At 64.5% G+C, this 13,644-nt stretch overlaps 1 protein-coding gene across 1 annotated transcript in view; it reads left to right on the top strand.

The window, feature by feature from the left end:
• PLXNA2 (plexin A2) overlaps positions 1-13,207 on the top strand; it is an 82,518-nt gene extending 69,311 nt beyond the window's left edge. Inside the window, exons 21-32 of the mRNA XM_037497572.2 lie at positions 220-362; positions 1,088-1,356; positions 2,312-2,378; positions 2,465-2,611; positions 2,943-3,102; positions 3,705-3,808; positions 5,816-5,915; positions 6,293-6,483; positions 6,856-7,025; positions 8,796-9,008; positions 9,434-9,584; positions 10,087-13,207. Of these exons, the coding sequence (XP_037353469.1) occupies positions 220-362; positions 1,088-1,356; positions 2,312-2,378; positions 2,465-2,611; positions 2,943-3,102; positions 3,705-3,808; positions 5,816-5,915; positions 6,293-6,483; positions 6,856-7,025; positions 8,796-9,008; positions 9,434-9,584; positions 10,087-10,182 (1,811 nt within the window). The 3' untranslated portion in view covers positions 10,183-13,207. The remainder of the gene's footprint in view (positions 1-219; positions 363-1,087; positions 1,357-2,311; positions 2,379-2,464; positions 2,612-2,942; positions 3,103-3,704; positions 3,809-5,815; positions 5,916-6,292; positions 6,484-6,855; positions 7,026-8,795; positions 9,009-9,433; positions 9,585-10,086) is intronic.
• Positions 13,208-13,644: the final 437 nt, after the last annotated feature.

Raw genomic sequence — 13,644 nt, 5'->3', positions numbered from 1 at the left:
CCCTCCCCCAGTGCCTGCGCCTTGACCACGGCATCCCCAGGCCACCTTCCCCTCCCTGTGCCTTGACCACAGTGTTCCCAGGCCGAGTGGCACCCACGGGGTTGGTCCCATGTCCCCGAGGCATATGCACAGGACCGGACTCCTCCTCGGGAGGCCGTCTGACCCCCCCACATCCCCTCTGCCACACGCCCGCTGACCGCCCGCCCTCCTCACTCCCAGCCTTTGCCGAGCTCCAGACAGACATCAATGAGCTGACCAGCGACCTGGACCGTGCCGGCATCCCCTACCTGGAGTACCGCACCTACGCCATGCGCGTGCTCTTCCCGGGCATCGAGGACCACCCAGTGCTGCGGGAGCTGGAGGTCAGTTGCTGCTGTGCCTGCAGGGGGGCCCGCAGTCCTGGTCAGGACGCCCCTCAGGCTCACAGGCACCCCTGACCCCGAGGAACTCTGGGCCAAACCACAGCGCTAATCAGCAGGCTCTGTCCCTTCTTCGTGGGGCGGGCAGGCGGAGGCGGCTCTGAGAGCACTGGGGGGTGTCAGGGCACAGGGCGGCGGTGGTGGGCCCAGCAGGTCCCTGGGGTCTCCTACTGGGCATGGCAATGAGCCCCTATGGCTCCTGTGAGGAGCAGAGCCCCATCCTCCTTACCACAGTGGGGGCAGGAGGGACCAGCCTCCCTGGAAGGTGCTATAGTGGATGTCCTGTCAGGGACCCAGGTGGGGTGCGGGCCAAGCACTGGGCCCCCAGGGCGCAGGGGGTGCAGCAGGCATTGGCTCAGGCACAGGGGTAGAGGCCATGTGGGTCCCATCTCAGGTGGGCTGGGGTGCAAGGCGGGGCTGTGGCCTGTGGAGTGGGGTGGGGGGGCTGGTGCAGGGGAGGGTGCCTGTTGTCCCATTGTAGGGGCAGAGCTTGGGCCTGCAGGGTGGGGGGGCTGAACACAGGGGTGGGGCTGTGTTGGGGCTGCAGTCTGAGGGGGTTAGGATCAGGGGCAGGGCCTGCAGGTCACTGTGTAAGGCTGGGCTGCGTCCTGCAGGGGGTCGGGCCAGGGGCGGGGCCTGTGCTATGACGTCCTGCCCTCTGTCCCCAGGTGCAGGGGAACGGACAGCCACACGTGGAGAAGGCTCTGAAGCTCTTTGCACAGCTGGTCAACAACAAGGTGTTCCTGCTGACCTTCATTCGCACGCTGGAGCTGCAGCGCAGCTTCTCCATGCGCGACCGTGGCAACGTGGCCTCGCTCATCATGACTGGCCTGCAGGGCCGCTTAGAGTATGCCACGGATGTGCTCAAGCAGCTGCTGGCTGACCTTATTGACAAGAACCTGGAGAACAGGAACCACCCGAAGCTGTTGCTCAGGAGGTGCAGGGGAGCACAGGGGCAGGGCAGGGAGGGGGGAAGCGGGGTCAAGCGGGGAGTGAAGGTGGTGGGATAGGCTCCCTGATGCTCCCACCTGTGTCCACACGCTCAGAGCGGGCGGATCCCTGCTGCTGGTGGGCTGGACCCAGCGCTCCTCCATCCGTTGTGACCTTGGGCCCGCCGGGTGGCCCGTCCAGCTGGTAGCCCCACACCCCTCAGTGAGATGAAATGTGGGGGAGGACCCAGTCTAGCCCCACACACTGGACCCCTTGAAAGACCCTAGTATGTTGGATGTGCTGGGATTTGTGGGGTTTCCTGTCTGTGCCCCTTCCTGTCAGTGACTCACCAGACCCTTGCAGACGCCCCAGCCCCTCCTGTGACCCCTCCCTAAGCTGAGCCCCACCGCCAGCCCCCCACCCCTTGGAAGCAACCCAGGCCATCGCTGCTGCTCCCAGGAGCTCGCAGGCCCCAGGCCCTTGTGGTTGTACATGGAGGGAGGAGGGCCTGGCTCCTGGCCCCATCCCACCGGACAGTGTGGATGCTCCTGCAGTGCCCAGTGTCTGACCTGGAGCACAGAGAGGGGCTGGGGCTGGAGGACCCCAGTCCCTTCTCCTGTCACCCTCCTGGCGACTACCATGCAAGGGTGTCCGCCCCTCTGGGCATCCCATCCATGTGTGGGGGACGGTGCCATCAGACAGGGTGGGACATCCCGAGCCCGGGGGTCAGACATCCTGCCCAAGATCACAGCCCCATGCCAGCTCCACCATGATAGGGCACTCAGGGCATTGGGGGCAGGGACAGGTATGTCCTGGACACAGCTCCCCGGACACCCCAAGGGCCATAGGGAGTAATGAGGCAGCCCCACCTGGCCCTGCATGAAGGGTAGAGGGCACCCCACCTTGGCAGGCAGGAACTGCCTCAGCCCTGGATGCCTCCATGCAGCCCCTCCCTCCCCCAGGACAGAGTCTGTGGCTGAGAAGATGCTCACCAACTGGTTCGCCTTCCTCCTGCACAAGTTCCTGAAGGTCAGTGGGGGCAGGAGGAGCCTGGCAGGGGACAAGCAAGTGGGAGGCACCAAGCTCCAGGCTCACACGCCCCCGCCTGCATGCAGGAGTGCGCCGGGGAGCCACTGTTCATGCTGCACTGCGCCATCAAGCAGCAGATGGAGAAGGGCCCCATCGACGCCATTACGGGTGAGGCCCGCTACTCGCTGAGTGAGGACAAGCTCATCCGCCAGCAGATTGACTACAAGACACTGGTGAGCACAAGTGCAGGCCCCACCCTGGCCGATCACCCGCCCTGGGCCCACAGCGTGCGTCCACGGGGCAGGGCCAAGGGCATGTGCTCCCCTCCCATCTCCCCAGGGAGCCCAGAGGGCACCCTATGCCTCAGTTTACCACAAGCAATGCTGGGCAGAGGAAGGTGCACCCCTGTACGTCTGAACAACTTAGCAGGAAGGCAGGGTCCGCCCAGCACCCTCCCTCATCCACCCACCCAGGGCACCCTGCTGGGCCTGGGGACAGAGTAGCTTCTGCGTAGGCTGTGGGCAGCTGGCGGCAGGCCCAGCCGTCAGCGCTGTCCCCCTGCAGATCCTGAACTGCGTCAACCCTGACAATGAGAACAGCCCTGAGGTCCCAGTGAAGGTGCTGAACTGCGACACCATCACGCAGGCCAAGGAAAAGATCCTGGACGCCGTCTACAAGAATGTGCCCCACTCCCAGCGGCCCCGCGCCGTGGACATGGACCTAGGTAGGTGCCCGGCTGGGCATGGCTGGGGGTGGTCAGGGTGGAGACCCTACTGCCTGCATCCCACCTGGGCCCCACCTGCCCCGAGCACCCCTTCCTGGACCCTGTCTGCCCCCTCAGTGCACACTGCCTAGGCCCTGCCTGCTCCCCCATGGCCCCCACCCCCCATGCACCCTCACCTGGGCCCCGCCTGCTCCCCATGCACCCCCATCCAGACCCTGCCTGACCCCCATGTGCTGTGCTGGTCCACGGCACCCATGCCCCTCCACACCCCATGCACCCCTGCCTGGGTCCCCCCTGCCCCCATACCCCCCACCCTATTGTGCACCCCTACCCAGGCTCCGCCTGTCCCCCATGCCCCCAACCCAGGCTCTACCTGCCCCCGTGGCCCCTACCTCCCATGCACCGTGCCCAGGCCCTGCCTCCCCCCCTCCGTCCCCCACCCCACAGTGCACCCTGCCTGGGCCATGCCTGGCCCCCTTGCTCCCTACCCCCCGTGCACCCCTGCCTGGGTCCTGCCTGCACCCTGCACCTGAGGGGGGCTGCCTGGAGGAGGGGGGGCAAGGTGCCCTGGCTGAAGCCCCCCAACACGGCACCCCCTCCAGAGTGGCGGCAGGGCCGCATTGCCCGGGTCGTGCTGCAGGACGAGGACGTCACCACCAAGATCGAGGGTGACTGGAAGCGGCTCAACACGCTGGTGCATTACCAGGTAAGGGCCCACAGTTGCGTTCCAGGTGAGGGTCCTGCCGGTGCATTACCAGGTGAGGGGCTGCAGGTGTGTTACCAGGTGAGGGCCCGCAAGTGCATTACCAGGTGAGGGGCCACAAGTGCATGCTTTACCAGGTGATGGCCTGCAGGTGTGTGTGAGGGGCTGCTGGTGTGTTACCAGGTGAGGGGGGCTAACTTTGACCACCCAGGATGTCCCCTTCCCTCCAGGGCAACTCAACCTCGAAGCCTAAAAGTGGTCTCTTGCCCCTTTCCTGCCCTCGGGCCTGGAGAAGATTTTCTTGGCTGTGCTGCCCTCAGAGCCCCAGGGAGCCCCGGCCCTGCGGCCACAGCCATGGGAAAGGCCGTGCTGGGCCTGAAGGCCCAGGTAGTGGCTGGAGTCTCCCAGGGCAGAGAGGAAGCCTGGCCCCCCCCAAGTACCCCTCCAAACTCTGCCCCCACCCCGGCCTGTACTCACATCTAACACCCGGGCCCCAGGATGGCCCGAGTGGGGGTGGGGCGAGGACCTCGCTGGTGTGACCTCGCTGGTGTGACCTCGGTTAGGTCACCTGCACAGTGCGCACAGCAGCCCTGGCCACCCTCCCCTGCGCCCCCACCCCACCCCACCCCACGGTGCAGGACTGGGCAGAGACCAGCAGAGTGAGGGCCTGGGCAGGGTAGCCTCTCCCTGCTCACTGACCTGCACCATAGGTCAAGGGCCCATGGCCAACCCAGAGAAACGTGGCAGCCTTGAGGCACCACCCTGACAAGCCGCTAGCCCTTGGCCAGGACTGCGGGGATCCAGCCTGCAGTGGCCAGGCTGTGCTCATGGCCAGTGCCCTCTTCTTCCTGGAGCAGGGCTGCATCTCCCGGCTCTCAAGTAGCTGCTTGCAGGTTCGCAGCGGGGAGCTGAGATGTGCCCTGGACCTGGCCAAGGCCGGGGACCCCTGGGCCTGCAGGCTCCTTGCACTCCCCACCTCCAACCCAGGCAATGCCCTTGACCCACCCGGGTCAGAGGCCCCTGGAGTCCCCGCAGGAGAAAATCTGCATTATCTTAATTAACAAAGATATTAAAAACCTCAGATTTATAGGGAGGGCGAAATTAAACATAACCACGGAGCCGTTGTCGGGGAATCTCGTTAGTGCTAATGCTCATTTATGGTTTGACTTCCCAAAGTTTAATTCCTTTTTGGTGGGAGAGAGGGGCTGACAATTTAAAACCCAGAAAGATGGTTTTACGGTTCGTGCAGCTATAAATCAAACTGATAAAGTTCATAAAAATTGTTAAAGTAAAGAACGGTTTAATAGGAATGTTTTATGGCCCATAACATTATTATAGCTGCCTCATCCCTCTGTGCTGGATGTTTAATAGAATGGCCAGGAATCCGGGGTCTCCATTTGGACTGGACAGCGGGCAAGCTTACCTGGACTGGCTCCAAAGGCCTACAGCAGGGCTCCTGGTGCCAGCCTTTCCCTGTGGCCGGCGGCTTCACAGGGCAGCTGACACACCCCTCTGGCCGGACAGTGGCTGCCCTTGGGGGGTTCCTCTGGTGGACCGGGGCAGCAGGCTCAGGCCGGGGTAGAGCAGCTGCAGACCAGGGCGACATGAGCTGAAGTCCCAGAAAGGCCGTCCCGGGGCAGCCGGTCCTTGTGGGAACCGGGCTCCAGCCGAGACTTGGGCTACCATGGAGACCGTCTACATGCTCCCCTGGCGTGGGGGCCAGCGACTCTCACAGGTTGCAGGGCACTGCCTGGGACTCCAAGGCATGGGCTGGTTAGATGTTCTGGTCACACCTCAAAGGGAATCACACAGAGGAAGGCAGATGTTTAATTGACCCAATAGTTTGGAAGGAATGGCCGCCCCCACTCGGGACTAATGTGGCTGTGGCCCTGGGCCACGGGGCGAGCCGGTGTCAGTGTGTCCTAGATGCAAGCGGGGGCACCCTCCAGTCCAGGGGGTACTGGTGAGCTCAGGGCTCTGGGTGCGGCCTCACCACCATGTGCCCCCCAGGTGTCAGACAGGTCCGTGGTAGCCCTGGTCCCCAAGCAGACCTCGTCCTACAACATCCCTGCCTCCGCCAGCATCTCCCGGACATCCATCAGCAGATATGGTGAGCGCCAGGACCAGGGCTGTGGTGGGCAGGGAGCGGGGGTGCCGGCGCCAGGGGTCCCTGGGAGTGTCACACACCCTACAGAACCTGGATCTGTGCTGGAGCCCTGTGACCACACTGACTGCCCTCAGCCGGAAGCATCGGGATCCCCAGGGTCCCCCGAGCTCCCAGAATTTCCAAATCTTCTTTTTATGAAAAAGCTTGATTATCCGCACACCACCCATGGAACCCTAAATGGCCCCCCCAAGGCGAGGTCCAGGGCATCCTTCCAACTGAGGCGCATCCCCCTAGTGAGCGCAGCGGGTACGGGGTGTGGGGGGGCACCTAGGGCCTCCTCCCGAAGGGCGGGGCCTGCCACTCACAGCCTCGCACCCCAGACTCCTCCTTCAGGTACACGGGCAGCCCCGACAGCCTGCGCTCCCGTGCGCCCATGATCACGCCCGACCTGGACAGTGGGCTCAAGGTGTGGCACCTGGTGAAGAACCATGAGCACGGGGACCAGAAGGAGGGCGACCGGGGCAGCAAGATGGTGTCTGAGATCTACCTGACCCGGCTGCTGGCCACCAAGGTAGCGCCCAGCCTGGCCGCTGTGGTCCCCACCCCAGCCGTGCCCCACCCACTTTCTGGCCCCCGGGGGAGAGACCGGGGCCATGTCCCCACCCGGGAGCCCCTGCTGCCCCGGTCTCTCCCCCAAAGATGGACGTAAGCAGGGCTGCGTCGGGGCGAGCCGTCCCCCTGGGCCTGAGTGAAGGCCCTCCTGCCGGGGGCACCAGGCTTGGTCCACAGACCCCTCCCTCGTGTCTGCGGCCACCAGCCCCCCTGTGCCCTGTGGCGCGAGTGGCCAGAAGGGGCTTGTCCAGCGTTGGAGCCCCCGCCGGCCCCAGACAGGCCCCAGGTGGACTTGGGCAGGTGGAGTCAGAGCCCTCACGCTTCGCCCCAGGGCACGCTGCAGAAGTTCGTGGATGACCTGTTCGAGACCCTGTTCAGCACAGTGCACCGGGGCAGTGCCCTGCCTCTGGCCATCAAGTACATGTTTGACTTCCTGGACGAGCAGGCGGATAGGCACAGCATCCATGACACCGACGTGCGGCACACCTGGAAGAGCAACTGGTGCGGGGCTGGCCCGGAGGGCGGCTGGAACAGGGGACTCACTTAGAGGGTGGCCACAACGGGGGGCTCACCTGAGGGCAGCCAGAGTGGGGGACTCGCCTGCAGTGTGGCTGCAGCAGGGGGGCTCGCCCGGAGGGTGGCTGGAACGAGGGAGGGATGCTGGCCCTGAGGGTGGCTGCAGCGGGGGGCTGGCCCACACAGTGGACAGAACAGGGTGGCAGGGGGAGGGCCTGGTCCCCATGAGGCCAGCACCCAGAGTGTGGGAGCTTTCCTGGTCTTGCACCCCTTCCCTGCACCGGGAGGCTGACTTGAGGGCCCCTACTCCTGGGTGGAGACTGTCGCTTCTTGGGAAGGGGCCAGGAGCTGGGTAAAGGCCCACAGGGGGAGCCAGCAGCAGAGCCGGGGCACTGGGCCCCGGAACAGCATCCAGGGTGGGGGTGCGGGGGCGTGTCCCCAGGGACGCTGGTCATTGTGGGGCTCAGCACAGCTGGGGGCTCAGCACAGCAGACGTCCCTCTAAGGCCTCCTCACAGGCACAGCCGGCTGCACGGGCCTCCCCCAGACCCACCGGGTCCACTGCTCCTCCCCTGGGGCTGGAACCAGACTCAGGCCAAGCCCAGGTCTGGCTTTCAGGTCAGACGGGATCGCCAGGAGCAGGAGATCCCCCCAGGAAGCAGCGGGCAGCCAGCACCAGCTTGTGGGGTCTGCCTGCTCCAGCCAGGGCAGCCACACAGATGGGCCCAGCTGGTGTTTGGGCACCCGCAGTCCTAGCAACCAGCAAACACTTGAGAGATCCCACCAACCCCACAGTCCTCCCCGCTTGGGGCTGTGGCTGGCCCTGCCAGGTCTGCAGCCCTGACCACTGAAGGAGGGCGAGACCACTGGGCCATCAGAGGCTGTGGACGCTGCCTGAAGAAAGGGGGGCAGAGGCCAAGCCCATCTCTCCCAAGACAGGGTACCCCGAGACAGCGGGGAGCCTGGCCCATGAACATCAGGGTGGTGGCAGGCTCCGGGCTTGCAAGACCAGTCAGGCCAGCACAGCTGGGACTCACAGCTGCCCCCACAGAGGGGCAGGTCGTCAGGTGGACAGACTCTAGTCCACCCAGCAGTGGCCTCCCACCTGCCTGCCTGCCCGGTGGAGTAGGCATGGCTCCCTGGCAGCTCATGGGGGTGCAGAGGGCACCCTTGTGCCCTCCCAGGGGTTGGGTCTTCCAGACAGCACCCTGGACCCCAGGCCTGGCGGATGGGCAGCCCTGAGAGAACCACAGCTGAGCCACCTGTGCGGGCACCCCATGAGGGCGTCTGTCCACTTGAGGACTGGCTGGTCAGGAATGCCCCTTCTGCAGCTCAGGGTCTGTCTTGAGGAGGCGGCCTCTCTGCTCCTGGCCATACCTGGTCCTCCCTGCAGCTGCCCGGTGCCCTGCTCTCCTGGCAGGAGGGCCCAGAGCTCCCCACTTGGTAGTGAGAGAGCGTGTCAGTGCCCCCCAGGGCCCCATGCACTCCCACAGACCTCAAGTGCCCCCCAGGGCCCTATGTACCCTCAGGCCCTCAAGAACCCCCCCCAGAGCCCTGAGTGGCCCCAGACCTAGAGCACCCCAGGGTCCCATGTGCCTCCCTCCGGCCCCAGGTGCTCCCAGGACCTCCATGCACACCCCCTGGACTGGAGTGCCCCCTAGGGCCCTGAGCACCCCCAGGTGACAGTGTTCAGGTTCCAGGCCCAGGGGGTACGGGGAGTGGGTCTGGCGGTGCCCTCAGCCTGCTTTTCCCGCAGCCTGCCCCTACGCTTCTGGGTAAATGTGATCAAGAACCCGCAGTTCGTGTTCGACATCCACAAGAGCAGCATCACAGACGCCTGCCTGTCAGTGGTGGCCCAGACCTTCATGGACTCCTGCTCCACGTCCGAGCACCGGCTGGGCAAGGACTCGCCCTCCAACAAGCTGCTCTACGCCAAGGACATCCCCAGCTACAAAAGCTGGGTGGAGAGGTGAGGCCACTGCCCACCCTACCCTGCCCTGCCCTACCCTGCCCCGCCCCACCCCGGCTGCGCGCTGGGGCGCTCACGTCCCTGCAGAAAGCTACTCTGGTTCTGCTGACCACTGACCGTTGACTGAGTGGAGCCCAGCAAGGCGGTGGCTCTGGGATGCATCTGTGTTAAGGCCTGGCCCCCTCCCCCTTACTATGAGAAAGTGACTTAGAGACGCTGAGTCACCTGCCCAAGGTCACCCTGCAAGCAGAGGGCAGGGTGGGGCTGGCTGAATGCAGGGAGTGTCTCTCCTCCCATTCCCTGCATCCCCCCAACTACACCGCCCCCCACAACCCCACCCCCCCACCCCCGCCCCTGCACTGCAGCCCAAACTGCCAAGTCCTGGGAGAGGGGCGGGGCAGGCCCTCCACAGCTGCTCCCTGCAGGTACTACGCCGACATCGCCAAGCTTCCCACCATCAGTGACCAGGACATGAACGCCTATCTGGCCGAGCAATCACGCCTGCACGCCACTGAGTTCCACATGCTCAGCGCGCTCAATGAGATCTACTCCTACGTCAGCAAGTACAGCGCAGAGGTGAGCTTGTGGTGGACACCCGCGGCCTGGCGGAAGGGCCCGACCCTGCCCCTGCCCCTGCCTCTGTCTAGCTCAAGCTCTGCCCTAGCAAGTCCTGCCCCCAGCAAGCCCCGCCCCTGCTGATCCCCGCCCCCGCCTCTCCCCCCCCATGTGAGCCCCACCTGCCAGCTGGTGTGGGGGCTGTGCTTCCTCACCTGCTCTAGTCACTGAGCACCAGCAGCCCCAGGGCCACCCACGGCCTGCCCCCCAGGGCGGCGGTAGGGGTGTGGTAGCGGCTGCACCGATCGCAGGGATGGGGTGGGGGCTTGTGCACACTGGCACACACACATGCACACACATGCACAGATCACAGTCTGCACGCCCACATGCACACACAGGCACACAGTTTCACATCCACATGCACACACACATGCTTGTGGCACCAGAGGCACCTGCTCCCCATGTGCTCCTGGCCTGGGTCCAGCACGGGGTGGGGTCGGTCCTGAGCGCTGTCTGCCCGCAGCTCATTGGGGCGCTGGAGCAGGATGAGCAGGCCCGGCGTCAGCGACTGGCCCACAAGGTGGAGCAGCTCATCAATGCCATGTCCTTCGAGAGCTGAGCGCGGCCGCGCCCCAGAGGACCACAGCTGTGCCAGGGGCTCGAACCGCGGCAGCGGGTCAGGCCAGCCGCTGCCCCAGGCCCTGCGGCGATGGGACATGCCAGGACAGGAAGGCAGTGGCTCAGGCTGGAGCCCCACGGTGCCCGCCCTTTGCATGAAGCTCATCCGATGTATATTGCGGAACAATAAGAACGCTAGTTAGTTTTTTTAAGAGAAAGGGGGAAAACAGAAATAAAAGGAAACAAAAGCCTCCAGGTTCTTCCCATGCAACCTCCGTTTCACTCGGACCGGCCCCTCCGACTTTCCGTCCTCCCACCATCACCTCCTGCCTACAGACGCCAACAACCGTGGAGAGGCCACGGGGGAGCCCGGGGATTTACAAAGCAAGGAGGAGCAGGAGCAGGAGCTGAAGGACCAGGAGCTGGAGGACCAGGAGGAGGATCAGGAGAACAGCACAGACCCCACCAGACACTCTGCACAGCAGCTGTGCAGCCTGCACCCCTGGTCAGTCCAGTTGGGCGGAGCCCGAGGTCTGGGCCCTCGACAAAAGGGGTCTCAGCATGGGGAGTGGCCCGGGACCGGGCGGCTGTGCCTGTGTTCGGCGTCCTGGGTGAGTGGGCTCCACGTGGGCCTCTGCTGGGCCTGGGCACTCTGCCTGCCACTTCTTGCCGTGAAAGAGGATGCAGAGAGTCAGCACCCTTTGCCAAAGGCAATACTTGAAATGCGAGGTCAGAGAAGCCATGTCTGTCCTCATGCACTCATGCTCGCTGCCAACTGCAGAGGTGCCAGGCCTGGCCGTGGGCAGCAGCTCCCTGGTTGCCCGCCCACCCCTTTGGGGGCTCTACTGTGAGTCTGTGGAAGGAGCGGCAGCCTGTCCCGCTCGCCTGCAACAGGATGACCACGCTCCACTCTGGCCAAGCCTGAGTGAGGGCAGCAGGATAGGCGGGAGGAAGGGCAGGGGTGGCTGCCACACGTCCCTTCCACGCCTGCCCTGCGGCGTCCTTGCCTCTGGCTCACCAGGGCTGAAGGCCCAGCTTTACCTCCAAGCAAGTCCCAAAGGCCATGCTGCCCACGTTGGAGGGCAAGGGGCTGGGCTGGCCTCCACCTGGCGTGCTGACGCCACCCACATGCCTCCACACTGGTGCCCATGTCCACCCGACACTCTGGCTAGCAGAAGACGGTGTGGCCCCACACTCAGGAAACGCTGCTCTGAGGCAGATCACAGCCAGCAAGCCCAGCGCTGCTCCCAGGGACCCTGCTGCCAGCTCCGCGCCGTGGCCCGAAAGGTGCCCACTCCCGCCTCCGCACTCAGCCCAAGTGCTGCCCTTCCCAGGCCCAGCGTGGTCACCTGCAGGCTGTGCCCAGTGGGGGAGGAGATGGCGTGGCCAAGGGTCTGCCCCCAGAACCGCCTTCTGAGCTGAGCCTGTGGGCAGAGGCAGCCCCTGCCTGGCAAACAGAGGCCAGACATCACCGCCCTCAGCCCCTGTGCTCCAGCCAGCCCCACCCAGACAGTGCCCAGTGAGGGCTGCCGACGTGGGAAGAGCCCGCCGGGGCCTGCGAGTGTGTTAGGGAGGCTGGCCGGCAGGCCCACCTGCAGTGTCCCTCAGGGAGGAAGGAAGGAAGAAGATACCTCCATCCAGCACGGGCCAGGAGTGGGCTCTCTGGGGCGCTCAGGCTCCGGGCAACCCAGCCCTTTGGGGCCCAGGCCTCCTGCATTGCCCTGAGGGTTTGCCTGGTGGAGGGCTGGCCGCCCTGTGCCGGCCATTGGGAGGGAAGGCAGGAGAAAGTCCACCCGGCTTCACCGAGATACGGCCTCCAGGGAGCCGGTGCCTGCGGAAGGATGGTAGAGGCTGGCCAGGGTCTGAGCTGGGCCATCCCGCCCCAGTCACACTGCTGCCCCACCCCAGCCTGTGGTCAGCATCCCTCCTGGACCATCCCACCTGAAACCCAGCCTCTTCGGTCTGCCCCAAGGCCCTGTTTCCTGCAGCATCTGGCCGGAACCTCCTAGCCACCCAGACTGGGCTCTACTCAGGGCGCTGACAGAGGCTTGGCCAGCACATTCAGCTTACTGCGGAGGGTACCACCTTCCTGCAGAGGGCACAGCCAGGTGGAGGAAGGAGCCTGCTCACCAGCTGCCTTACTAAGCCGGGGCTCACCCCACGAAGAGGCCGCTTATGTGAGCTGCCCCCACTGCCGAGCTCCTGCCTCCTGCCACCCCCGCCCCCTGCAAGGGAAACAGCAGCAGCCCGAGGGCATGGCCAGGTGGCAAGGACCCAGAGCCAGTGGGCGTGTGGGAGGCTCACACCCGTGCCCCCCAGGAGCCTCTGGCCACACCTGCCTCCCACCTGCTACCATGACCTGGGGCAGCTGTTCCCAGGCCAGGGCCGAGTACCATCACCACCCATCCAGCCCGAGACTGTGCTGCCTGGCCCTGAGGGCAAGGAGAGGAGCCTGAGACATGGTGTAGGGGCAGGCAGGCCCTGGGGGCAGCAGGCACCACCTGAACAGCTGCGGGGCGGCTCTTCAGACCCCAAAGCCTCCTGCCCTATTCCGTCCTTTCTCCTGTTTTCCCCAAAGAATGAGGTTCAGCCTCGGGGGCCAGTGACCCCACAAAGGGAAGTGGCTTCCTGGTGCAGGGACGCCCTGGGCTGCCAGGACACTAGTGTGGCACTGAATGGCCGCACCTGCCAGTTCTAGAAGACTGGCCCAGTGGGCAGCACCACAGCCCCGCTGGGTGCTCAGGCGGACGCGGCCCCACCTCTGCCTGCCACACTCCTCGACACACTGGAATCTGTGTTATATATATTTTTAAGGAAATACAATGATAGCTGTCTGGTTTTGTTGTTTTACAGGTGTTGTGGAATTAAAAACTGTAAGAAAATGAAGTATTTAAGGCACCCCATGGACGGGGCTTTTGCTACCCTAATATATTACTGTGTACCTACTGTAAATATGAAACACGCCTATTTTGCAAGCCAAGGACACATTTGTACTGTTGTTATATATAAATAAAGTTTACTGGATAAAAAGGTCCATCTCCAGCCCTTGTTCAGAGCCGCCCGGTCCTGGCAGCGGGACGGAGGCCAAGCGGTGTTGCCTGTAGGGGCCTCTGGGTGCTTTGGGGCTTAGCTCACTGGTGTCTGCTACAGCAGTCACATCCATGCATGCATGCACATACACACGCAGCACACACCCCACATGTGACCTATGCACTTGCACGTGCATGTGTGCGTCGACGCGGTTGTGTGTGGACACACATGGCCAGCAGCCCACCCGTCCGGCTGTCCCCCACCCCAGCATTCCCACATGGGCTGTGATGGAGAAGGGCCGAGACCCCCTGGGAGCAGTGGCTGGCAGGAGGGAGCTGGCCGCACACCACCCAGGAACACGTTCGCCTCTGCCAGGCTGCGCTGCACATGTGCTGGGTCACAAGGGGGGACCCAACAGCCAGCCATGGCCCCC

The sequence above is a fragment of the Talpa occidentalis genome, unplaced genomic scaffold, assembly GCF_014898055.3.
Source record: "Talpa occidentalis isolate TD23 unplaced genomic scaffold, MPIMG_talOcc4v2.1 talOcc4.8, whole genome shotgun sequence".
Lineage (NCBI taxonomy): Eukaryota > Metazoa > Chordata > Mammalia > Eulipotyphla > Talpidae > Talpa > Talpa occidentalis.
Note: the sequence above shows the minus strand (reverse complement) of the source record. Positions and strands in the feature narration are given on the sequence as shown.